Source organism: Varanus komodoensis, unplaced genomic scaffold, assembly GCF_004798865.1.
Source record: "Varanus komodoensis strain SLA01 unplaced genomic scaffold, ASM479886v1 scaffold23, whole genome shotgun sequence".
Taxonomy (NCBI): Eukaryota; Metazoa; Chordata; class Lepidosauria; order Squamata; family Varanidae; genus Varanus; species Varanus komodoensis.
The window spans coordinates 13,312,197-13,339,024 of NW_025335627.1; the positions used below are offsets into that span (position 1 = coordinate 13,312,197).

Consider the following 26,828-nt stretch of genomic DNA (forward strand, 5'->3'; position numbering starts at 1 on the left):
GGCACGCAAGGGTGGAGAATGTGCTATGCTTCCAATTCCAGGAGCAGCAACAGCGTGCCGGAGCTCAGAGCCAACCCAGCCTGAAATGCAGTCGGCAGCACCATTGTGCCTGCTGCGTTTTAGAAGCTCTTCCCAGACGAGCGGTCGGGAATGCGTGGATCTCAAGCACGGCAGCAACTTTCAGCCCGATCCAGCACCCTGGGCAGCAGCGGCAGCGGCAGCGGCAGCAGCAGCAGCTCGGCGGCTGCCTCTCCGGAGCGCATTCTGCCGAGCAGCTGGAAGCCTTCAGCACCACGGACAGTAGTCAGCGACTCGCATTGTGCATCATGCAGGCGGAACGTGCGGCTCCTCCGGGCGAAGAAAACAAATCCTGTGCAGCTATCCAGGGAGTCCACATTCACCCTTGGACACCTTCCCTAGGCAGAAGGTATTTTCTAAAATGCCCATAAAAATACTTTGCACTTGGCAACTCCCTTTCCCTTAGAAAAAAGGAAAGAAATCTGCCGATTTCAAGACACCAGTTTCAGACAGACTGCAGGGCTACGTTCCAGGAAGTGGCAGTGGGTAGATGGAAGCTCTCTGCAGTTACTGAATGATGAGGCAAGAGTAACTGTCAGGGCATTGGTCTGAAACTTGTTCATTCTTGCTTTGCTGTGATTCAGAATAATCTTCAGATAGACACTACATTCAAGTGGTGGGTGACGTGTGTTTTAAGTTCACCCCCTCCCCAAATGTAGATCTATTCAATACTAGAAAAAGTACAATATATTACTATTTCATAAAAGTAGGTTTTCTCTTGTGGCTTGTGCTGAAGTCCCTTGAAAGGAGGGGGGCACATTTCCCTTGCAATTCATCTCCTCTGTCATTAGGCGTCATTGTAAAGCTATTTCTCCAGGAAAATGCCAAATGATGGCCTTTTAAATGTATTCTTTATAGTCAAATAAACAGGCATAAAAGCAAAAAGCTGAGAAATCTTTTTATTAGAAACTTTGTATTTCACCCCATCACTTCAGGCATTAGTGTCAAATGCATTTTAAGGTACCTCTATTGCTAGGAGGTCCTTGGAGTGTTTTGATGTGATTTCACTAAATGGCAGGCAAGCATCTCAGTTCCAGATTCGAACAGTGCCATCAGAGCCCCCAGAAATCAGATGTTCTGCCTTGTGATCAAATACAACACTTTGGACTTCATCTTCATGGCCCAACAAGCTGGAAAGATGCCCCGACTTGAGTTCTAAAGTCTTCACAGTGCCATCATTGCTTGCAAGAGCTACAATACGACCTGTAATGTAAAGCAAAGAGATCAGAGGTCTAGAAGACACAGAAGCAACTTAGCAGCTCCACACCTGAGACTGTAGACTCTCACATCCTGTTTATTCATGTTCAGCGTGCAACTGTGACTGCAGATAATCATGCACTTTCACAAAAAAGTGGGGAGGGGTAAGTCAGACTGATATTAAAAGCGATTAGATTTTTTGAGTGATTAAATGGACTACCATTCAATTAAATAAAACTCCTGTTGGAACTATCATTTAATGTAAGACTCAAATATATTTATTTCAATAACTTTGTTTCAGTCTGTTTATACCCTATGCTAAGGAACCAAAATTATATATGAAAAACTGAAATTATTGTATATTAACTATCCAAATCAGTACAACTGCATAATTTTTGTATAAATCTATTCAACAGGATACCATATGCGGAAAGACTTAACATTTTGCAGGATAGTTTTGCCACAGAAATATGTATAAATAAGATTGGAATTGTTACAGAAGATGCAAGAAGACCATGAGGACAGAGCGAATTGCTATGTATAGTAAGCAAATTCTGCACCTAAACAGAAGAGAAACACTTTAACCATTCAATCCCTTGGAGGAAGGTGCTGTGCAGTTCATGCCCACAGAGGCCTGTTTCCTGCATCTTCATGCAGAGCAGGGGTCTCAAACTCGCGGCCCACGGGCCAATTGCCGGGGCACGGGGGAGGGGCCCTGTGGCCTTCAAAGCACCGGCAGCGCCCGGGCCGGCCTCCGGGAGCGACGCGGGATGAGTGGCCCACCACCACCGCAGTGGTGGACTACTCGATGCGGCCCAGCCTCACCCAGACTCTACTTCCAGTGGCCCCCAGGTAAGTTGAGTTTGAGACCCCTGACTCAGAATCATCCGCTTTAGTGCAACTGGATGCTTTCAGCATCACCACGGGTGGAAGGCAATGGGAGAGCGCTCAGGCACAGAGGTCTGTACCATATGCAAGGATCTGGCTCAAAGAGGCTGTGTACATACCTTCAGATAAAAAGTAGTTGTAAAGTGTGACTTGCTGTTTGAAATATAAGTGATACCAGATTTTCTGCAAGGATCATCCGTACATTTGCAACTGGGAAAGTGTAGGCAAGGGTATCTACATGTGAAGACCTGTGGAATCCAGAGGGTCCTACAATGCCCTGCGGGATTTTATGGTTGAGACTGTGGGCACTGGTGAGATGGAAAGAACTGAGGGTATAATCACTCCCAAGTGTCCTGTGTTGTAAAGCCCAGCTTGCCCTCCATTTACCATGGAGTTGGTGGCAATGGAAGAAAACAAATGATGAGTAACTGCATAGTAACTGCAATCACACACAAGTAAGAACAGATCAAATTGCCTACTTTGTGGCAATGAGGGTGGGAAGGCACTTCCACTTCTATGCTTCTGCAGCCACCCACAGCATTTCTGGGTGGTGAAAGGACTGTTGCACTGGGATTCCCGTAGGGATGTGGAGCAGCCTGCAGAAGCATGCAGTGACACGTTTGCCAGGGCAGCCCTTTATAATCTCTTGAACCTAGATGCTGCCCTTATCAGAATTCCGGAGGAGGGGTCCAGATCCTAACCCCTGGCCACTGTGCCTGGGTCCACCAGCTGGCCATTTCAAATGAGCAAGAGCAAGTCCCTAGCCCTATAGAACCTGAGACAGGGGACAAAACACTCGGTCACTTGCCCGAATTGAGAAATGAGCAATTGTTTCATTCAATCTTTCTGGGGGAAATAAGTTTGCTATTGCCTTTCAGTGAATTTAACCATAGAGAGGAGAGGAGAGGAGAGGGATCCTGTGTGTGGAGGAGGGACCTCCTGGTTAATTTTGAACACATCCCATCCTCTTGAGTGCACACAAAGAATTTGAAGCAGAGGTCTTCCTGAGATTTTTGCAGGCCCTGCTATTGCTGATGGCAGAGGTGTGCCCACCTGTCCAGCAACATACCTGTCTCTAGACCCCATCCCATTCTGACACACTGAAGAAGGGGAAAAAGCAACAATATATCAACTCCATAGTAGGTACGTGTGTTGGACATCCAGCCCAATTTTCTTCATGTTGATTTACTTCTGTACCTTATGGTAAGGTAAAGAAGGGAAGTGGGGTGGAGGAGAAGAGAGATTTAGCTTGTGTTCTAAGGTTGTAGTCCTATGCACACACAGTTAGGTATAAAGGCCATTGAACTCAGTTTAATTCATTCAGAGTAAACAAGTATCTGGTTGTGACACTGGAGAGTAGCCTTGTTAGTCTATATTTGTAGTCTCTCACTGTTTACGGTTTCCCTGTCCTTCCCTCACATATGCCATATGTGCAGTAAATGACTCAAAATCATGCCTAATATTCCATACGTCTGATGAAGTGGGCTATAGTCTGCCAACACTTATGCCAGAATAAAGGTTGGGCAGCACAGTCCAATGATGCTACAAGCATCTTATGGAGAGTAGGAGTACTGGAGGAGTCGTCTGCCCTTCTCCAACCCTGCAAAGCACTTAGATGGCTGGCCACTTACCTGTAATGGCCTACAGCATGAAAAGAGGTGGCTCAGGCTCTGCCAGGACGCTGCATGTGCTGGGGGCATGCGCCTGCCCCCCCTGCCCCTCCCCTCCTCCTGGAAGGCCCAGAAAACACTGCCTTTGAGGTAGCTTGCGTGATCTTGGAGCCACAGACAGCTGTGAGAGGAATGGAGGGCCTCTGCCTTTGTGGCCCAGCTCCTGCCTCCCAGTGAGCTTCCAAGGGTGGACTGAGACTCTGAAGTCTCCTAGGCAGGTGCTAGTGGCCACAGGATCATGCCCTCCATCTTTAAAGTGTCACAGGAAACGTTGCTGCTTTTGCTGTTACGCTCTGAGTTGAGGTTAAGCTAGACTATGGAGACATACAGTGGGGCCTGTACGAAGCATGAGTGGGGCGCCCTCCTCAGGGTCTGTACGAGATAAATGTCCAAGTGGGGCGATGCCTGCAGCTTGTCCCTAGTACATGCAGATGGCTGCTTTGCATGCGAGGGAAGCTTGACAAAGACAGTTACATTTTTCAAATATACCTTCACTGTTGGATGAAATGAATCATCCAGACCCATTTCAATCTGGGTCTAGGCCAGGCTTGGTCAGCCTGATTAATTCCTTCTGTCAAGCGGGAGGGAGGGGGAGAGACAGAGAGCAGGGCTGGGGAAGAACGCAGTGCTGATGAGTCTCTCTGTTTCACAGTGTTCTGGATCAAGGGAGGCTGTGGAGGTGCTGGATTTGGGAACAGCCTGGACGAGGGGCAGTAAACTGAAAGGGAATCCCAACAGGTCAGCAGCACTGTGGGCGATGGCTCCTGGGTCAGGGAAGTTTGTGGCCGACCTGCCTTGGAAAGGGCTGCGCTGCCTGTGAAGGAAGGGGCACACTGTTTGGCTGATCCAGCACAACTGGCCTCAGTGCTTGGAGCATGGCTAGCCAGCCGACACTTGTCTGGACAGAGATAGCTTGGCCATGGCCAGCCATATTCTGGTAGTTGGTACGATGGCCTGCTATAATGAACCCATTGCACCCAGGGTTTAGCTCAGCTCCTAAGACAATGACCAATTTCTGCTGATGGAGCCATGTTGTACCAGTTCACAAGGAAAGCCCAGTTTCTGGCTTTCTATTAACATCCGAGGCTAATTCAAAGCACTGATGAGCACTTAAGTCACTAAACAGCTTTGGGCCCAAATATCTGAAGGATTGCCTCTTCCCATACCCACCTACCTTTGCAGCAAAATCTCCATAAATCATCTTTGGCAGGGTGCATCTGCCAAAGCATTAGCCATTCCCGTGCTGGCACTTCAACGCTGGAATGTTCTCCCCAGGGAAATTTGGATGGCACATACAATATACATTTTAAGATTAAATCAATGTACTCCTGCTTACCCAGGAATTTAAAAACATATGTAATACCTTGCAAATTCAATTTAAATCAAAATTGATTTTGGATTGCCTGATGTGGGTCATTGGTCTTCGCTGGTTCAGATTTGTATGCCTCTTGTTATTTAAAATGTTTGTCTGTTTTTTATAATTATATATGCACCAGTATGAAATCCTTGTTGATGTGTTTGGAAAAATAAAATAATAAAATAAGTGAGTATCTAACAATAGCAGAGATTAAACTTGTAAAGGCTGGAACAACATGCTTGCGGCTCTGGCTGCCCATACATGCTATGTCTCTGGCTAGACAAAGCCACTGCTAGCTGAAAGCAGCATCTACGAGTAAGCATGGAAGGGAAAGTGCAGCAGCTGAAGGAAACAGGTGGTTTGCTCCTTGCTTCCTTCAACCTGGAAAAAGTTTCCAGAACGGCTTCAGTGGATGCATGACTGCATTGGACTTGCTTCTTTGATTTGCCCCCTTGCCTTCAGGGTCATGCTGGGAGGCAGGCAAGGGTTTGCAAGACAGCCGCTGTGGTGCAGTAGGCCATGGACTCAGGCCATGTGTGCTTGGCCCCGCTCAGCCATGGCGCCAACTGGGTGACTTCAGGGCAGGCACAGACTCTCAGCCCTCCCAGGGATGCTTGGTTGGGGCCGCGTGGAAGAGAGCTTTTTCTGCGCTAGCTTGCCACCTCTGGAACAATCTTCTCACAAGGCCCTCCGGCACCAACTCTGCTAACCTTCTGGCACCAGGTTAAGATTGCCCTCTATGATGTGGCATTAGCAGTTTTGCATAGCATATTGGGGTTTTTTTTGTATTAACTGTCTTGGTTGTTTAAGTCATTTGAAATGTCGTTTAAATTTACTAGTGTAATTTAAATGATCTTGTTATTGGTATTTATATCTAGCATTGTATGGTATTGTATTGTGAATTGTATATCACTCAGAGATCTTTTGCTGTAGAAATAAAATAAATAAATTGGCCACCGGCAATCTTCATTGCCTAGAGCAGGGTGGTCCAACAAGCAACTTACGGCCCCCAAGGCCTGGTTTTGTGACCCTCTTGCTGCTCAGAGCCTGCTCACTCCCCCCTGTGCAGAACCTAGCAGTGGCAGAGGTGTGACTGAGGCAAGTGCTCCCAAGGCTGCATCCTGCCACACTCTCTCCCAAGCCTCAGGAAACGAGTGTGTCGTGCTGCTCCAGCTGAGGGAGGCAAAGCGGCACGGCACCATCGCGCTCGACGGCAGGAGCAGGTGGGACATGCTAGGGAGAGGTTGTCCGCTCAAGTACAGGAGCCTCAGGAAGGCGGGAGGGGCTGGGCGGCCGCATGGGGTACTCCTGAGTGGAAGAAACGGAAGGAAGACAGGGATGGGCCACCCTGGAGCTTGGGCTGCGGTCGGGGGAAGAGCTCCCTGTGATCTCTGCAGAATGCCCACAAAGCAGTCGTTTTCATTCAGTTAGTCCTAAACTCACTGAAATTAATTCTCCCTCATTTAATGGTCAATTAAATATATCACCTGTGCATATTAAATTAAATATATTGCAAACACTAATTTACAATATAGAGATGTTGTTCACTGTGCAGCCCTGGGGTTCCTTGTCCAGGTCCTCTTGCGGCCCTCAAGGCATGAGAAGCTGGACTTCCCTGGCCTGGGAGTATCCATAAGGGGGAAAGACAGGAGTAGCTGGAGGCCCCCTGTTCCCTTCAAAGTTATGCCAGCTGCCAGCAAGGAATGCCGTGTTTTGTTTTAAGTGGGGGGCTGAGCACCTTGATGAGTGCCAAGAAAGATGCCCAAGGGCCCACAGGTGCCACACAGACTACAGCCATTCTAGAAGACAGGAATAAGATAAGGTGCAATTATCCCAGTTTTGGCATGCAAGTAATCCTGTATAACACTCAGAGCTCCTTCCCTATCTGGGGCTCAGGGAGTACTTCTAATCACGTGTATACATGTAAGGGACCCTGCTTTGTATACTATGTGTTTGTGACTTATGCAATTTATCTAGCAGGCTAAAGTTAGGCTGGCACTAGCAAGTCATATACTTAAATTGCCTACCTAAGAGAGTCTGCTTAGCAATTAAGGGCAATAATCATGAGCTTCACATACAAGCAAAAATCAATAATTTTATTTCAAAGTAGATGTGGTTCTTTTAAGAAGGACATTGTTTCATGTCAAATCATGATTAGAAGTGCATTTGGGGTAAAGCAGCAAGTTCAACAGGCTCACAGAGTGCTGAGGAGCGCTTCATGTGTACTGGCATATAGATTAAAAAGTTGCCCAATGAAGATGAATTAAATTTTTCAAGGTCAAAGAGCAGTAGTGTGTTATTGGTTTGATGGAAACTGAAGACAACAGGAGTGCAGTCGCTAGTTTACACATAATCCCCAAAAGCCAGTGGCAGGATGCCTTTCAGAGGATATGATCGTGCACACACGTACGCAGACCACACTTCTTGATTCAGTTGAAGGAGCCCCATAGCTCCAAAGGGACTGGGCCACGACTCAGTTCAGCTGCATAGTGCTTCACTCATTTTACTTCATTTTCTTGCAATCAAAGCCCGCTCAAACCCTAGAGCTCAGAATGGATCGCATGATTGCCTTATTGCTTACATTTTTGCAAAGGAAATGTGAAGTTGGGACCATTAGGGAACTTGACAAGGCTAACTGCTGCTTTCAGTTGGTAGAAAGTTCTATTGCTTTTAGCAGAACTTAGTAAAATGCCTGTCTTTAGTGAAATTTGGGGCCAGGGATATCTTTCCGCTGCAAGCACTAGTATGATCAAGGCTACTCAGTAAGTTCATTGCGAAGGCTCTCTAAGTGAATTTCAAACAGAAATTTCATTTAATAGTTGGACCCTGTTTTATACTTAGCCAGATTAGATTTGTACTTAGTTCCAATTGAAATCGATGGAACTGAAGTAATACCTAATTTAACCACAGATATAACTGATTCAGGGTGCAATCCTACCAGATTGCTGTCTGTTAGGCAGAAGCCCTTGATCTCGGAGGCTCTTGAAAATCCTATGCCCTGCCAGGAATGGCAGAAATATTTTCAATCCACTCTCTCTTTTTTGCTAATTTGAGAGGATATTCTTCTGCTCCCCATCTATCTTCTATAGTCACAACAATGACTTTAGACTGGAAAATGTTAAGGTCCCCAGGATGCTGTTCAGGGACCACAGGTTTGATTTCCTTGCCTTGATCCAATCCAATATTTCACTCTTCTTTTGGAATTTGCATCCTGAGATGTATTTTATCTTCCCTGATGAGAATTATTTTGGAGCAGGTTTTGCACAAAATTGAGAAAGGAAGATTAAATGATGCGGTTCTGGTATAGGATTGAATTCCAGCTGCATGACTTTAAGCACAGAACAGGTTTAGCAAGTAAACAGAATGTTGACGAGGGAAAACACGCACACAGCAAGGAAGGGGCAGGGGAAAATTGCTTTAGATTTTGATGTTTGCTGTGAAGGTGAGCATGGATTTCACAAATTATTTCAGAACTTTGCCATGCATTCTATATTTATGTGAAGGATGTGGATACTTGTACAAGTAAGAGAAGCCAGCCTAAGCATGATAAATATGCCCTAATTTACACACCTTTATAACTGCTGGGCTACTTCATCTAGAACAAAGTCTGACACAGCAAAGATCTCTACGATGGATTAGGGTGTCCAAAGTAGCAGATGTGAATATATATTACAGGCTCTTTTCTAGCAAGCCTTTGCTGACAGAAGTATTACATATGGATTTTACTTGCAGCCAGACTCCATAGTCACCTCCAAGAGGCAGACAAATGCCATTTTTTCTGCTGGTGCACTAATAGAGCAAGAGCTGGTAGGGGGCTAATATCCTTAATGTTTTCAAAAATAACACATGAACTGTTTTTGCATTTCCACCTTTCTGAGAAGCTGTTTGGACAATTGCAGTTAACTATGAAAAATTACAATCAGCTAAAATTAGAAACATTTTACTGAAAAATTAATTAAATCTTTCATTGTGTTCTGGAGGATTATGGGTTAGCTTTCATAGTCCAAGATCCAGAGGGAGCAATCTTGTGGCAATCTTGTGGCCATGGGATACATTGAATTCCCAGATCCACGGTCAAAAGCACTGTTGCAAGAGTGGAGTTGGGAATCCATGCTTGGATCCCCCCTCCATGGTGCAGAAAGAACCACACTGACTGCCTCTTTCACACTGGGAACTTGACCTCAGGACAGAAGAAGAGGGGGTGTTCAAGTGTGTCGGGAGAGGAGGAGACTAGAGAGATGCTGACCCAGGATGCCCTGTGCCTCCACAGCCTCCTCCAGTCCCCCTCCAAAGCACCCAGCTGGGTGGCTGAAAAGCCTTCCAGAGAAAAGGGAACAGCAGGGAGTTGCTTCCACCATTCCTCATGCTCAGCACTGGATGATCTTTAGCCTCAAAGTTCATAGACTGATGAGTGTCATAATGGGACTGCACCCTAATTATTAAATTTTCTGCTATTCTATGTGCATGTATTTTTTGTATAGTTTTGGAAAATTGGTACTTCTGAAACACCCAGAGAACAGGGCAGCCAAAGCCAAACATTTGTATGTTCTGTTAAGTTCACTGGGAGGATGTTAGGCTGAAATCAGTGAGAGCTCGACATGTTCTCTGGACCACTTCATTTTGCAGTTCAGCCTGCACAAGCAGTTCATACATGGATTGTGCCCTTCCATTGAAATGAAAGGGAAAATGGAAACTGAAGTTCCATTAGAACTGTTAAATATACCATCAGCATTAGATCCTGCAGTATGTCTGCTGATCTCTGTACATGCAGAATCTCTAGGATTAAAAAAGAGTGTTAAATCTATTCACAGTTGCAGGTAGGGTATCTGCTAGATGCTTGAAAGTCTAGGCAGTAAACAGCAATGGTTATTTAGTATGGGATTTCTGTTTCTCATCAAATGAACAACTGACCAAAGATCTCAAGTTAAATTTATAACATAAGAGAAGCCTGCCGCCCAGTTTTGTGTATATGATTAATACATGGAAATAACTGGATCTAGTTTCATTATCCCAAATATGGACATACTCTTTCTATCTAGAAAAGTCTATCTAAAGGGGAGGGGCTCTTTCTCCATTAACTTTCTGTGGTTTTCACTATTCTGTCATATGTGCAAATTATGATATGTAACTCCATTCAAAGCAGGGCAGCTGTCTAGGTGGATGAGACCTCCTCTATGCAAAAGATTTGCAGGTAGTCTGCATGTTTACAACTCCCCTTTTCAACTTGCTACCTTCACTCAGAACAGTCTCTTCATCACACCTTTACAAAAAAAACAAAAAACAAAAAAACCCTCTCTAATTCTTAAACAAATAAGAATAAGAAGAACTGTGAAATGAATAAGGCAAAAGGAACAAACTAATGCATAACCTTGGTTTTGTACCCTTAGTAGTGGGTTTCCTTGGTATATAGTGCTGTGGTGTTTTGGCTACAGTTATGAGCAATGCTGCACAATTCTTTTGTCACAATTAATTAAATAAGTGCATAGAAACAAGAAAGCCAAAACGCCAAGAACCTACCAAACTTAACAAACGTTTGCAAGAAGGGTATGAAGACAGCTGCCCTCCCATGGTGATCTGCCCCAGCACATGATATTCAGGCGGACAGCTGTCCGGAAGGTGGAGCTTTTGTGCTCAGCTACTATGTTGGTGCCATGCTCAGCAGCCATGGGAAGACCTAACTCAGCAGCCTCTGAAAGATCTCACATTCATGTATCATCTTTAACTATGCAGTTCTCATGGCTAACAGCCACGGAGAAGTCTCACATCCGTGGATCTATCCATTCCATGCTTAGAGAAATCTAACTCGGTGCCACATCTTGCAACAGCAAATTCTATATATATTAATACACTGTCTGAAGAACCACTTCCTTTTATAAGTCCTGAATCTCCAGCGTGACAGTTTCATTAGGTGACCCTGTGTTCCAGTACAATGAGGAAGATAGAAAAAACATTTTAGGTACTTTCTTTTTATATTACGCATTCATGATTTTATAAACCTCATCCTGTTTCCACTAAATTGTTTTTTCCCAACTGAAAAACCTGCTCCAAACATGCAGGTTCCCTTTCAAGGTGCTCTGTCTCTGTGTTTGTTCAAGCTGCCCCTTTCTGTGTGATACTGTAGCTTTCAGTTAAAGCAAAATACAGAAGCAGAGCATAAAGGCATAGCTAGATGGTGCAGTGGTATTCCAAGAAGTCAGGAAGCGAATAGCAAGCATATTCAGGGAAAGATTTTCTTGCCTCCCTGTGTATGTCTGCTGGTACTGAGAGGGAACTGTTCTTCTTATACAAATTCAGTACTAGACAAGTTACAATGCTTTGCAAGTGTCAACTGAATAAAGCCAGTAACATATTTGTTGGGCAGAGGAAAGTGAACATGTGAAACACAGAATGGAAATGAAAGGGCTCAGAATGGGAATGTCTCTTTTCCATTACCCCTTACGTCAACACTGATCTACTTGCACTGAATAATTTGCTCATTATAATGTAAATTCACTCCATCCTTTCCTCTAAAAAGAGATTTTCTTGTTGAGAAGAGTTAGAACAAATTGGGATTTCACTGCTGATCAAAAATGTTTTCAAATTAACAGCTCCAAAATGACCTATGAAATTATTATAATGTAAGCATCTACTGAAAATATCTTGGTTCCCATTTGTATAAAAATATATTTTGATGAAATACATAGGGAAAGGATATATAACCTGCATGTATCTAGTATGGGTACATACTACCATCAGCTCTAACATTCCACAGAGATCTTGGAGCCTGTACTTGATAAGGCCCTTCCCTTTGTGAAACCTTCTAGGGAACCAAAAGGAAGAAGAAGAAAAGCTGCTGCAACTTCTTTACATCATCGTAAAGGCGGTTCAGTTTATGTTCTTGCATAGTAAGCAAACTTAAGTAAGATATGAAAGTCCTTCATCCATGATTACAGAGTAACAAGCAACTTACCCATCTGAAAGAGTCATCAAAGAACTAACATTTCAGGCCAAACTTTTATATTCTTTTTGCTGGAGCTTGTTCACAAATTCAGCTATGAAGATCCAAAACAGAGACAGAAATCAGGTGGATATGTCTGTGGGCCACTGCTTTGGAGCATATATAGTTAGGGATGGGTGAGAAATTTGATTCATATTTCAATGAGACGTTACCAAATTTGCACTTCCGAAACCCAAACACATAACAGAATGCAGTTTGCAATCAAAATCTGTATTTTCCTAAGCTGCTCACATTTGAAACAGTATGTAGAAAAATGCGTGTAACTGAATGTGTACAAAATGTATTATTTAATGGAAAAATCACTTTAATGGAAAAAGGATGTATTTGAAAAAGTTTGCACCAAACAATGTACATCTGAAAAATGCATGCAAATAAATACAATCCAATAAAATCCATTTTGGCATCTGTCTCTTTTTGCCAGGTACAGTTTCTTTGTTTTCTATCAAGTTATGTAAGAAAAAGAAGCATATGGGTTTAGAAAAGTATGTAATTCAGTACCTGATCTGGATGGTAACTTGTCATTCTATTGACAGACATGTCTGTTCTGAAACTGGTTCATAATACCATTAGGTATTATGTAGTACCTTGGAAAACTGGTGAAGGAACAAATGCCTTTTAAGGAACTAGGTGCAGTTCAAAGAGGCTTCATTAACCATACCTGGGATTGCAATCCAGCCTTCTAAGAGGGTCCAAACTGTCTCAGCTTTCATGAACAATGTGCAGTTTTCTGGAAGGATACTTCCATTAGTATTTTGGTAAATGCTCTGGCACATGTGAATGTGCAAGTTTCTTTTTATGAACGCACACACACTCATTGGTAACTTTTAACAGCAGCACTACAGTTCTTTCCTGTTTTCAGCCTAAGGCCCCTTTCTGTATTACATAGTTGAGATATGCACATGTGGCTTGTATGTTGAGATCTGGGTTCCACTCAGCTAGGAAGCTCACTGGCTGACTTTTGGCCAGTCACGCATTCTTAGCCTAACCCTCCTCACATGGCTGTTGTGAGGATAAAAGGGAGCGATGTAAGCTGCCTTGGATTCCTCACAAGAGAAAGAAAGGTGGGCTCTAGTTTATCATCACCATCAACAATGACAACATGTTTATTATTCTAAACATATGCTATTTACAAGAGCAGAGCAGAGCAAGTCATTTGGAAAGGCATTAATATGTAGGGCTTGGAGAGACTTGATGGCACATAACAACAGGCATGTGTTATTTTTTGGTTTGGCAAGGTTGCTGAATTTGTACCTGAAGTGATTTTCTAAAAACATATAACATACCTGTACATCTTAGCATATATTTAGGTGGTAGTTATGTTGGATTTTTTTAAATAGAGTTGTTTTTGTAATTGCAGGTGGAGACCTTGCATTGTCTCTACTGCACCTATTGTCAACAGGTGTGAAAAAGTTGGAGTGTGCGTGTGTGTGTGCAGGCTGGATCCTAGGGGGTGCTGCAGCCTTCTGAACTTGCAGAATTCAAGCATCCTATGAAGAGCTGGAGGAGCACTCATAGAATAGTAGGGTTGGAAGGGGCCATGAAGGCAACTGGATCCATCCCCCTGCTGCGGCAGGACACCATGTCACACCGCCCCTCTCAGGTGGCTGTCCAGTTTTGCCTTGAAGGCCTCTAGTGTGGGAGAGCCCATGACCTCTCCAGGCAGGTGGTTCCACCATCAAGTTGCTCTGACAGTTAGGGAACCTTTCCTGATATCTAGCTTGAATCTGGCTAGATGGCCACAGTGCTTCTGCTGTCCATTTGGGAAGTTACCCAGTCAAAAAATGAGATCACATTAGTTTGACAGGATGTAGGTCACCCACATGCTCCCCCACTCTGAAAAGCAACTAGATGTCTGCTTTTGGCTCTGTAGTTGGTTAACTTTGGAAGGGGAAGGAATGAGGTGGAGGCATTTTGCTGGCACTGGTCTCCTCCCCTGGAAAGCCCCCCTTTTGTGACCTTAGAGAAACAGCCAGTGGCAAACCACAGGTTGCAATGTGAAGAGTGTGCTCTGAGCACAGAGTTCCAGTTCATGTTGGAGTTCCAGTTCATGTTGGAGTTCCAGTTCATGTTGGAGCACTTTTCCAGCATCAGAGCTGGGACTACCAAAATCCCATGGCCCTTAAGAGGCTGTCCAGGGGACACAGGATTGCTCTGGAAAGATGTAAGCCTAGACACTCCTAGGCAAGAAAAGGGCCTACAGATCCAAGCATGGCTGGCCAAGGCCTCTTGGGAATTGTAGGCCTTTTGCAGCTGAAACAAGCACATGATTGTACCTTAATTTTTCACACATGCACGCAAACATACCTTTTAAAATATTTAGCTCACTGAAGAAGAAAGACTTAGGGTTGGAACACATTTGGTTATTTCTCACATTGATTGGTATGATTGTACAACTTTGTTCTCTTCTGCTGTTTATTGACTGTATGACTGTAATCTTGACCACTTTACTTATCCCAATTGCTTTATTGTGTCTAGATTTACCTTTAAATTCTTTTGTATGCTCTATCATTTATTGACTGCTACTACTATTGACCACTACTATTAGTTCATATGCCTAATATTGCTACAATAATTATTTTTTAAAGGGGGGATTCTAATTAATGCATGAAAACAGCTAAATGTAACATATAAGACTGAGACATCAATGTGGATAAAAGAGGATATAATTAGCCCTGTTTTCTATATTTAATTCTGCTATTTGCATATCATCATTGGAGGAAGTATACCCTCTCTAACCTAAATACTGAACAAAAAATTGTAGATTTCCTGATTCCCATTTTTGCAGCTCCTACTCCCTGGTGCCAGGAGAGAACACTGTATGACAGTAAAACACCAAACCGGAAGCTTTATTTCCAAAAAAAAAAAAAAAAAAAAAAAAAAAAAAAAAAAAAATATTAAAAAAAAAAAAAAAAAAAAAAAACCCCCCCCCCCCAGATTTTGCTTCCATGTATAGGCAAAGCAGCCTTCAAATGAATAAAAACAGGCATTTCTCCCAATTCCTGCCCTTTTACATGAATTTAAGTTATCTAGTTTACCACTGGTGGACAGAGGAGGAAGAGGGATCTATTATGTGTAGCATATATAAAATAATGTATCATGCAGAGAAAGAACTTTTGATCATTAAGATTTTTATACACATCAGAACCAATTTAAAGCAATTCTGCAGGATCAATATAGACAGGCAGAAATGCTGCTTGGCATTTTATTACCTGTGGAGGGAGATATTGATCACCTCCATTGATTTCTCCTACGCTCGTGGAGAGGCATCTGTTGTTTCTCCAGAAAGATGTGCCAAAGTGAAAAGTATCGCGGGACTGCTTGCATTTTAAAGATCTAACATTAATGGTTCAATCTGTGCCATTATTCCTAACTTTATGGCTCAGTGAAAGGAAAGGGGCAGTCACAGCATCAGGGGTGTTGCTAGGTACTTAACACCTGTGTGCTTCAGAGGAATCAGGTTTTAAGAAAGTATAATCAGTCTGTATCAAAACCAGTGGGAAAATGCAAACTCAAAATCTTTAATCCAAACACAAGAAATACAGGCTAGAGTTTGTGGTTGTGATGACTGTTAGGCCTTAAAGTGGTCCAAGCTATGGAACTTATTAAGGTACAAATGCAGAACATACTGATGGTGCGTAATGGAGTGACAGATACTTCAGGCGATGCTGTAATCAAGGAAGTTTTCAGAGGAAATGCAGGCATGTATGGAAGTAAGATGGGCAACTGGATGGAGTTTATCAGCTAGAGAGAGATACATGTACGATGCCAGTTAAGTTACACAAGAGGAAAGAACAGGTTGCCTTAATATAGCCTCTGAAAAAAGAGTGGCTGCCTACAATGGTGGAGAATTACATTGAGTGCAGTGCAGACCAAAAAGTACAGTAATGACCCCCAAAACCAAACTCAGAATATGCATAGATCCAAACCCCTTGAATAAACTGCTAGAGAGGTCATTTACCATTGTTAAAGGTGGAGTCAGATTTTTTTGGTTTGGAAGGGATGAGAGATAGTCAGTTTAGAATCAAATTTGGGTCATCAAGTCACAGTTCCCTAATGGCTAGCATCCCAACTTGGCTTGTGTCTTACTGACTTCTGCAATACTCTTCTTTTGCATCATAAAGCCAGCCTAGCTGCTCAGCTTTAACACAAGTTAAAAAGACTTTGTCCTGATCTTTGGAAGAAGGACGAAGACTAGCTATGGCACATGCACAAAGCATATCAATTATATCTGGGAACTGAAGGATGTCTTTGACAAGCCTGGGAAGCAGTCCACTGTTCAGGAATGAATGATCAAATGAACTCATGCATATAGAAATGTAAGTGTGCAGATCCTGGAAAAGTTGTGAATCCAAAGAAACATCACTACAGCGATATATTATAGAAACTCCTTGGGCAAAGCTAGGTGTGGATTTGTTTAGTTGGGCAGACAAGAAATACATGACCAGTGTAGATTACCAGGAAGACAGACTGTTTATCAGGCACTCTGCCAGAACTGTCATATGTAAAATAAAAATACACTTTGCATGATATGGCTTACCAGACAGCATATGCTCAGATAGTGGACCCCTGTTTGGTGCAGCAAAATTCCAGAAATTCAGAAAAAAGCAGGGCTTTGAACATACCACTTCATCTCTTGCGAATTTTCAGAGTAGTAGCAAAGTAATTTTTGAATAATTTGATCTTTTTTACTGACACTCTGTGATGTGCCATTTTAACATAATTCCTAAGTTTGATAAAGATCCTACCCACTGTGCTAATTATCAACCTATTTTGCTACTGTCAGTATTAAAATATTATCTGAAATTCTGGCTGACAAATTACAACAAGTTATTAAAACACTAGTCTGACAAGACCAGATGGAGTTTATTAAAAATAGGGAGAAGATAATCTTAGACTGGCTATTGATCTGATTGCACTTTTCTGTGGACAGAACAGATGCTGTGGACAGAATAGATAGCTGCTGTTCTTTCTCTGAATACTGAGAAATTTACTGGAAATGTACTTGCTCCATTGAGAAATGATCGTTATTAGAATTTTAGAAATGGTTCAAAATCTTATATTCCACCCCTAGAACTACAGTTATGACTAAATGTTTCTTATCTGATGTTTTCTTAGGATACATATTGGGCAGAGAAGTTTACTTTCCTCATTGATATTTGATCTGTGTTTGGAATCCTTGGCATGTGTTATTAGACAGAATGATTGTATTTGAGGGTTTATAAATACCTGTTTAGAATGAGGGTTTATACAAACCTGTTTAGAATTAAAACTTATTCTGTTTTGATGATTGCTTACTGTTTATTTCAAAACCCCAGTCATCTCTTCCAGCTTTGATGAAGACAATTAATGTTTTTGGTTACTTGACTGGCCACTCAATTAACTGGTCAAAGTCTGAATTCATGTCAACTGGAGATACTATATCCTATACCACACTAGCTAACTGGAAATTTAGATTAGGGTTTAAAGGTTAAACTCAGTGCTTTACATTGGGCCTGAAAATAGACTGGAAGATGGTACACTTGTGTAATACTGTCAAATTGCTCAGTTCCTGTTAGGAATCAAGTAGTTTTGATTTGGGCCAACTGCAGGTTTTACAGTTTAAAACCATTTTGAAAAGCATGCCCCCAGTCATAGCAGATTACCGTATTTTCCATGTATAAGATGATACTTTTTCTTAAAAATATTTACCTAAAAATGGAGGAGTGGGTGCCCTCGGGGTGGGGTGGGGGAGTCTGGTGCAAGTGTGGAGGTGGCAGGCACACGTGCACAGCAGCAGCTTACTCACTCAGAGATTGGTAAAAGTGGGGGGGCATCCTATACATGGGGTCATCTTCTAGTCGGAAAAATACGGAATCTGCTCTTGCTGTCCCTGCCTGTCTCTGGAAGGGGCTTCCTGTGCTTTCAGCTGCCATCACTTGCCTTATACAAGGCTGCTCTGTATGCTATGGTTGCAAAGTACAGCCAGGCTCCCAGGGAAAGGGCAAATGGGGTCAGGTGGCATGGCTTTCCCTCAAGTGTGTTGAGCAAATCCCAGGCCCACAGAAGCAACTGGTCTTGATCTAAATGGCTGCTAAACATGGCTGAAGATCAAGTCCCAAGTTTTTATTTTAAATGCTACAATAACAAATATTAGCACACTTGCCTCAGTCAGAGTAGATAAAACAGCTGTTGCAAACTGTGATTTTAGTAGCTGAAGATAAAATTCCTCATTACTGTCACACCATGCAGAGTGTTATTTACCAAGCAACTTATTTTCTCTTTGCAAAAGATGCATTATATATTTTTGTTCTATAAACAGCTTTCAACAAATACAGTAATTATTTCTTGTCTGCCTAATGTATGCCATGTTTTGCCAAGGAATGCACTTTTGTGACAGTGCTATAATTCTTAAACTCTAGCATGTTAATAAATCTGTTTACATATTCTACTCTTGCCAGTGAAAGAGTATCCCCCCTTCTACCTCCATTGATCCCATTAAAAAAGGTGGGGGGAATGGAATAATAGAATGTTTTTATGCAGGTAGTAACACATCTATGGAACACCTGGGGAAACAAGAAACACTAGGACAGGTAGGCCAAACAAGTAATGTTTTAGAAGCAGTTATGATAGTATGAAGAAAAAGCCCTTGTAGTTACGGATAAATTCAAGTCAATTTGTTGAAGACCTGGCATTTAATAAGATTAATACCACAGTCTCAAACCTCATTCATTAGAAAAAATATCCATTTTTCTAGTGCATCTGCATTTTTTCAGTTCAGATACATTGGAACAGTAGTCGCACCCCAAATAAAGACATTGCAGTGGATTGTATTCAGAAAGCACCTATACATATAATAACCATCTCTGGTAATTCTTATATGCAGGGGATCTTGGAAATAATGCCAAACAGAATCTTCAGTGTTTAGTTCACATGCAGGTAAACTAAACTATTTCCCACAGTGCTGCTCGTCCTGCCTTTTTCCTGACAGTTGGCAGATACTTTTTTTCTTCTATTTTTCTTACTATTTTAATAACCGTACAGTTTGAGAAGAGAAAAAAGAAAAATAATAATAATAAAGAAAATGTATCAGAGCAACACCAAGGAATCTCAAATACTACACAGAATATCAAGTACTAAAAGAAACCCCCCCCCCAAACATCAGTAGTCATTCTTCTCTACTCAAGTCACTTTTTAAGAACTTAGTTAAAAATCACTGAAATTTCCACTAAATTGCAGTTCTTCAACTTACTCTGTATTCACCTTAACTAAACTTTCTAAAACAACAAAGCCTTAATACAAACATCAGTCTTCACTTTTTCCAAACTTCCATTTCCTTTACATATATCATTAATTTCTTTGACTGCTTATCTTTTTAAATAGTCTTATAATTACTGCTTACTCACTAACTTATTTTTCTATTCTTTTATAATTGAAATTCCTTTTGTTTACCATTTGGAGACAATTTTAACTCTAGCCACAATTATCATTTACTTAAATAGCTTAACTCAACTTACTATAACTACAAAGTGTCAGTAGAAGAGTTAATTTCTAACATTATTTTTTACAGAATCTATTCTGTTTATATAACTCTCCTTGGTATAACAGTGAAGCATTAGCATGAACAGGAGCCTCCGACCATATTTTCAAAAATTCCACTGTTTATATAAAGATTTTTCTATTTCCATTATCCCCATTATAAACTAAGTTGTGCATAGTTCTGTTTCCACTTATTAAATTATTTGGCTGGTTTTTTATTTGCCTAATTAGTAAATCTTGCCTTTACTGCATAGTCAACTTATTTTTCCACTCTCCAGTAGGTGGGTTTTCTTCTGCTTTCCATTTTGAAGCAATTATTAACTCTAGTTGCAGTTATCATGTATTTAAATACATCCACGTATTCCTTGGCAGAGTTTCTGGTACAATACTCAACATGGTCTTAGCAGGCATGGGGAAATTGATTTTCAAAATTTTCTGTATTTCCGCATGTATCCCCTTCCAAATGTTAATTTTATCCCATGACCACCACATATGGTAGAAAGTCCTGTTTTGAGCCCTGTTCAGGCTTTTAAGAGATGCATGCAGCATCACGTGAGTACTGGGATGGTGCCGTGCGTGCAGCCCCCACCCCTTCCCCTTCTGCACATACTGGCTCTTCTCCACTCAGTTCAGATTATGCAGTGTGGAACAGAACAACATTGCAGAGCTTCATGAACTTGGGAACTCTAATACGGTGGAGTCCTGTATTGCAGGAAGCAGTTACAGTGCTGCTGCTTCATTATTCTAGGCCACACCGCCCCACAAAAAGCCCCCACAGAAAAACCGAAAAGCACACTGTAAGGGTAAAATACAATTATACAGAAGAATGCTGAGATATTTAACCTGCTCCTATAATATTAGCATACTATTATTCTTCAGCTGCTCACTTTTATTGTCATTTTAGTGGGCTCAAAAACGGAGAGGGTATATTTGGAGTGTTACTTTTGATTCTATTTGATCTAAAATCTGAGTGATAAATAATCATCCAGACTGGATGTTCAGGGATTTTCTGGCAAAGGTTGTTAGCCTGTCCCTTGCATAGGGATGGCAGTGCTCATTATCATTCATTGTACAGTGTAGTGGAGGAAAATGATTTCACTGTACGAAAAAGGAATTACTTCAACTGAGCATTAATCAGAATCAGATCTCAGGTAATTATGGCAAACAGTGCCACCGAACTATACAGGTGTTCACACTAAACACATTTCTCATAATAACATTTAGAATATGGTTGTGTGGAATGATCTAGATACTTGTCTGGCAGTGAGGAAAACATACACTCTATTATGGTGGCTGCAACTGAATTGAGAAAACTTGAGTTTTTATTAAAATAAACAGAAAGAGCTGATTTTCCAAGCCTCGTGGAGAACAATTTCTACAAAGTGCATGGTGATGACAAGGAAGTGATCATCCAGCACTGTCTCTTTTTCATTCAGTAGGGATCCTAGTCCATTCATGTGCTCCTGTCACACCTTCCTCTCAGTTTGTTTGTTTATTTTGTTCGAACAGAGGCGCAGACATCGAAGAGAAACAGGCAGAGGCTGTCCTCCTTTGGAATACCACAGGGAGGGTGACAAGAATGTAAGAAGGGCCAAGGGGCCAGGTATTCCAGCATTCTAGTCTCACAGTGGGCAACCACCTGCCTGTGTGACACCCACAACCAGGACGTGGGCACAGCAGCACCCTCCTGCTCACGGTCCTTGAAGCGGGCACAAGTGCAAGGTGTCCGCCAGCGCCACATTCTGCCTCGGTGCTGCTGCTGCCTGAGCCGCCAGTGGTGCAGCCACACTCCATCTGGTGAGCGGAGCCTGGGTGAGGGTAGCGCCACATGCCCAGCGCACTGCCTTTTCGGGTAAATCCACTGGCAGTCATTAGCATGAGGAAAGGTTAGGCACCTTAGCCAAACTGCGCATACACAGCTTTTCCTGCATCTGGTACTTTTGCACAAGGCTCCCATGACCAGAAAACTTAGGCTGATCAATGCTCCCTTTTCTTCTTATGAAATAAATGAAGAAAAAAAGGATCATCTTCCCTTCAGCAAACATTAGAAAAGCTTTCTGTGACATTAGGTTGTTTGCATTCTCGCACCTGCCAAGCAACTTTGTAGTTATTCTCCATTCAAAGAGTGCTTGTGCCACCCCTTCTTAGCTAGCATCACTCCTCCCTTCTCTTGCATTTTGAAGTATCCTACCAGGCTTAGCATTTGTTATTTTTTTACTCACTACAGTTACAGCTGAGGGGGACCTAATAAAGCATTGCTGGCCTCCAGTCCCCATCTTTGCCTCTTCATGCCAGTACAGAGTGCATCTGAAGACCAGACCACATAAGTGTGTATACTCCATGAAGATCCCATGGGTGAAACCAGAGTTGCAATACATTAAATGAACCCTGCGCGCAGAAACTGCAAGACCATTGGAAAAGCTAGGCAAGAGATCTTTTCATGACAGGGTCTCTCTCCCTCCCTCCCTCCCTCCCTCCCCAACAAGGCAATATATTAAATCATGTGAGCCCTTACTTGCATTCTGAAGTGGTACAACCCAGTTCACATGTTTGCTGCCTTAGCTGCTGTTGTGAGAATTTGGCCTGGTGCTGTTCGGATGTGTGTATGTGGGAGCAGGAGATTAAAAAGGGCTGAGTTCTCTGCAACATCTCAACAGATTTTACCAGTTCTGCCCTGCAGATTCATTTTGTTCTTTTTCCCCCAACGGGCAGCAACTAAGTCTGCAGCAAGTTGATTAGATACTTGGATTTTGGATATTTTTTAATGGTGGCAGGACTTTGTGCAAATGGGACTGTGGGTTTTTATTCTTTTGGATCTTATACATTGCACAAATGGGTTTGTGGTATTTAAAATTATTTTTCAGGTCTTTGAATTTGTGCAGATAGGATCTGATTTTGGGAGGGTTGTCTTGAACTGTGAGCAAATGGGGCATCTTTTAAATCAGTTACTTTTTTGTCCTTCGTGCCTTACTTTGGCACTTCCTGAGTGAAAGAGGGAGGAATGCTGAGGTGGAGAATGAAATTTCCTGGTTCTTTGATAAGTACAGAATATGGCTCTGCTGGGCTGAACAAAGCAGTGAGTGGAGAGAGTGAAACTTATGCAGATATTTACAGTGGGAGCACACAGCAGACAGGCCACTGAGACAGACCAACCGCCTAGAGCTAGAGCTAGAGAGGTATGAAGGTAGATTTTAAACAAAACGACCATCTCATTTGCACAAGTCATGGGACCTTAAAAAAATCTGTGCCAAAAAAAAAAAATATGGAGTCAGAAAAAAAAATCCACTCTGTCTGTTATTAGAATGGAAATATGGGCCACTCCAAGGAGCCATCAAGGAGATCTGAGGGCTGTGGGGAACAGCTTGATGAGAATGCCTATCCTGTGTGCAACCTTTTGTAAATATGCGAAAAAGGCAAATTGCATATTGGGCATAATGAGGAAAGGAACTGAAAATAAAACTCTGTCTTGTGTGACCATACTTGGAACACGGGGTACAGTTCTGATTGCCTCACCTGAGAAAGAATCTTGCTTAACCACTGGAAATGTTTAAGCTGGGCCAGCCATTAAATGAATGTGTAAATTGCTGCCACAAGGAGACTGCTCCTTCTCTGGCTACTAGGGCTAAGACAAAAGGTCAGAGTTATCAGTCACTCAACTGTCACTTACTTGAAGAGTTGCTGTTAAAAGCATCCATCTGTGAAGTATTTTTCACTCTCCTGGTGATGCGCTGTTTGGGTACTGCATTGGCCAGTCAATGGAAGATGCTACTTATATATTTGTCAATGGAAGATGCTATGAAATCATGTCTACACGAGGCCTGGATCAATAGCTGCTGCTCTGAGTTACAGCTGCAAAGGTGATGTCTGTAATGGTGTTTTCAGTAGGAGTTCTTGCCCCTGGGGGCAAAGCAATGACAGAAAAATGTCAAATGTTCAAATGCTGCCTGAATGGAAGGTGACTGAGAATGAGAATAAAGTACAGCATAATCTGCTGACTGAGCATCCTAAATGAATTAATCACCATAAAATTACCTTTATGAGATTCTGAGCTGAAAGATAGATCACTGAGAAACCTTCCGAAAGTGGTGATGGCAGTGGGCTGCCCTTGAAAATGGCTCAGAAGCCTCTTCCCACATCAGAAATCTGCTGCCCACCTTTGCAAGGATGGCAAGAGGGGAACTAGGGGACCCTTCACCCATTACAGGAACCACTTTCCCCTGGGATTCTCCTATGTGCTGCTGAAGTGTTTAAATGCCAGCAAACATGCTGGCTGTTCCTTTTGCAGAACCGGCTAGTGTGAAAAAGACCCACAGAAAAGGAGCTCCTCTGGCATTGCTGTGACACCCATAGGGCTGGCTCAGACAATCCTCATAGGCTAGACAATCTACAATGACTGGCTTAATCTGTGCCAGCTGCAACTGGCATCATTACCCAGCCAGGTGCAGCTTATCATGTTGTCTGAACTCAAGCAGCATGATTTGTTTGAGGAACAACCCTCAAATAAGTCTACAACGGCTCCTGGGTTCTCTCTCCCCGTCAGACAAGAGATGCTGCCAGTTCAGGCAACACAGCAAGCTGCGGCCTGGTGGGTGAGTCTGTAAATTCCCCCAGCATACACCTCAGCTTAAACAAGCCACCGTGACTTGTTAACGCTAGGACGATTGTCCAAACCTGATCACTGCCTACTTATATAACAGCAGCTGCACTAGCAGCCTATGGTTATCCAAGCCGATGGGGTGGAGATATTGTTGGCCAATAAAACCTTCCACAGTTTGAGACCCTGAATGATGGAATAATATGGGTACCACATCTTTGTGCAACCTGCCTCAAATGAATTGCATTACCCTTTTATTTATTTGATTTATATGCTCCTTTTCTCCTTCAAAGATTCCATAAGGCATCTTGCAGGAAATAAGAGGATACAATTACAATACAGCTGCATTATGGGTGGACCACTCCTCAGGGGCCTGGTGTAGCCAAACACCTCACTTTAGATTCTAGGAGACTAAAGAGGAAGAAAAATCACCTTTGTCAAAGATGACATAAAGCTTACTTAATGCAATGATGAAATATGGATACAGAATGTAAAGAAGCAAAAGAAGCGTGTGCTCCCTTTATCTGTGGCTCTATTTGTCTTTATCTATTTGCTCCCCCTTATCTACTGACTCCCCAAATAGACCAGGGAATGCTTCATGAGCCTCCAAAACTGAGTGGGTAAGCAATCCATCAAGTTCTTTCCACAGGCTGAACAAAAGACGCTGCCTCTTGTCATGCAGTTTATAAACTACTTCCTGGGAAGTGGGGGCAAACACTTTCAATCGCACAACAAAAGTTGTCCTTATTTACAGAATGACTGGGGAAGCCAGCTCCAGGAGTGCTGGACTGGATGGACCTTGGGTCTGACCCAGCATGGCTCTCCTTATGTTCTTGCCTGTACTCTGGATGAAACAGAATTATTCTAAATGTGTACAAATCAGATACAAACTCATGCAGAGAGCAGGCTATCCAGGGAGCAGGTGATGGGGACCTGACTGCCCAGTTGTGCAGAGCACTATCAGCAGAATGCAGAGACAGTTTCTTTTCAGATGTTCTGCACCAACACAGGGAAGACAAGAAATGTGTGTCTTGGTCTCCCTTCCATGCTGAACATTTCAAACAACATAATATAGTGAGATTCTCACAGCCCTCTGAGTGACTGTAATGTGTGACTTCTCTCAAGCCCAGGCCTGGCATATCTCCTAGAAAGGAATAGCAGGAGCGAAGACAGAAGATCGGCAAGATAGAAATGTGTAAAGACTTTGCAACCACTGGTACCAGCACCATTCTGACTTCAGAACGACACTGGGCATGCACCGCAGCAAAGCCTTGATAGATGTGGGATCGGGGCTCAGCACTTCAATGAACCCTTGAAGGACAACCTTCCTCAGTGAGTCTGAATAAAGTAGATTTCCAAACATTTGACAGAAATATTTGGTACACGTGTTTTAAGAAGGGAACTAAAAGGGCAAATGTTTCAACTTTTAGTACTTTTTCACTTGCTGTGGCTGTGACAATCTTTATTAGATCAGTTTGAATTTTAGCACATTCATACCTCCCATCGAATAGATAATGGATGCGAAGTTTCAAATTGTTACTCAATAGGAAGCAGTTGTATAAGCAATAGGAAGTTGAGGCCTGCAATGGTGGAACTTTCTGGAAATTCACCTTAACTAAAAGAAGACCTGCTGTGCCCCTTTCTAGTATTTCTTGAATACTAGGGCAGGGCACATGCTCCACCACCATACAGAGAGAATTCTCAGTCTGGTAAATGTGTGCATCACTCTACAGATTTTCAAAGTAAATAAGATATGTCACATTTATTGGGGAAAGATGTCAAACTGAAATGACATCCTCTTAACTGAAATGACACCCACCCACCCAGCTAAGACAAACCACTTAAATTTAAATGAACTGTACTGATACAAACCATTTTGATCTTCCAAAAAAGACATTTCAGACAAGAAATGAAATCAGTGGCATTCTTAGTTGCTTTACAGCAAAGAACAACCACAGAGCAATTGCAATAATTCCTTCTTTGAACCTAGAACAACATATATTTCCATGTACACCATGTTTCATGAATTCTAATGTAATGCAGTTGTTATTTTTCCTGTATTTCTAGAACTGCCACCCCCAGATTCTTCAGCTCCCTCCAGGGATGGGGGCCTCTTCCCTTCATGGAAGCATTACAGCCAACTGCTCTGTGAGTAGGAGAGGAAGAAGAAGTAAATGCACCACTGCCACTGTCCCTTCAACCAGTCTAGTCTTACCTTTTCTAAATTGAGACTGTATGCTTGAGGGCAGGGAACAACTTGCTACTCATCTCTGTAATGTGCCTTTGCAGTATTTTTGGCTACAGTATGTAAATGTTGCAAAGAAACAAAGAAGCAAACTTTGTAGGTACCTACATAATCAGAGGAATGCTCTGATACTAGCAACAGCTTGTTGCAGGCCCGTTGTTTACATGTTCAGGAATGTGGACACCAAGCTACGTAACAGGGATCTGGGATAAAGAATAATTAGGTCAGGTGCAGTATTCCAGTATTTTTGCTGTAAAGGAAATAACTCTCCTAGGGGATCTGTAGAT

General features: G+C 42.5%; 1 protein-coding gene across 1 annotated transcript in view; it reads right to left on the bottom strand.

Annotated features, from left to right (window-relative positions):
* Positions 1-12,147: 12,147 nt before the first annotated feature.
* Positions 12,148-26,828, bottom strand: part of SPAG16 (sperm associated antigen 16) — a 584,427-nt gene continuing 569,746 nt past the window's right edge. The window contains exon 15 of the mRNA XM_044432017.1: positions 12,148-12,221. Coding sequence (XP_044287952.1) covers positions 12,172-12,221 — 50 coding nt within the window. The 3' untranslated portion in view covers positions 12,148-12,171. The remainder of the gene's footprint in view (positions 12,222-26,828) is intronic.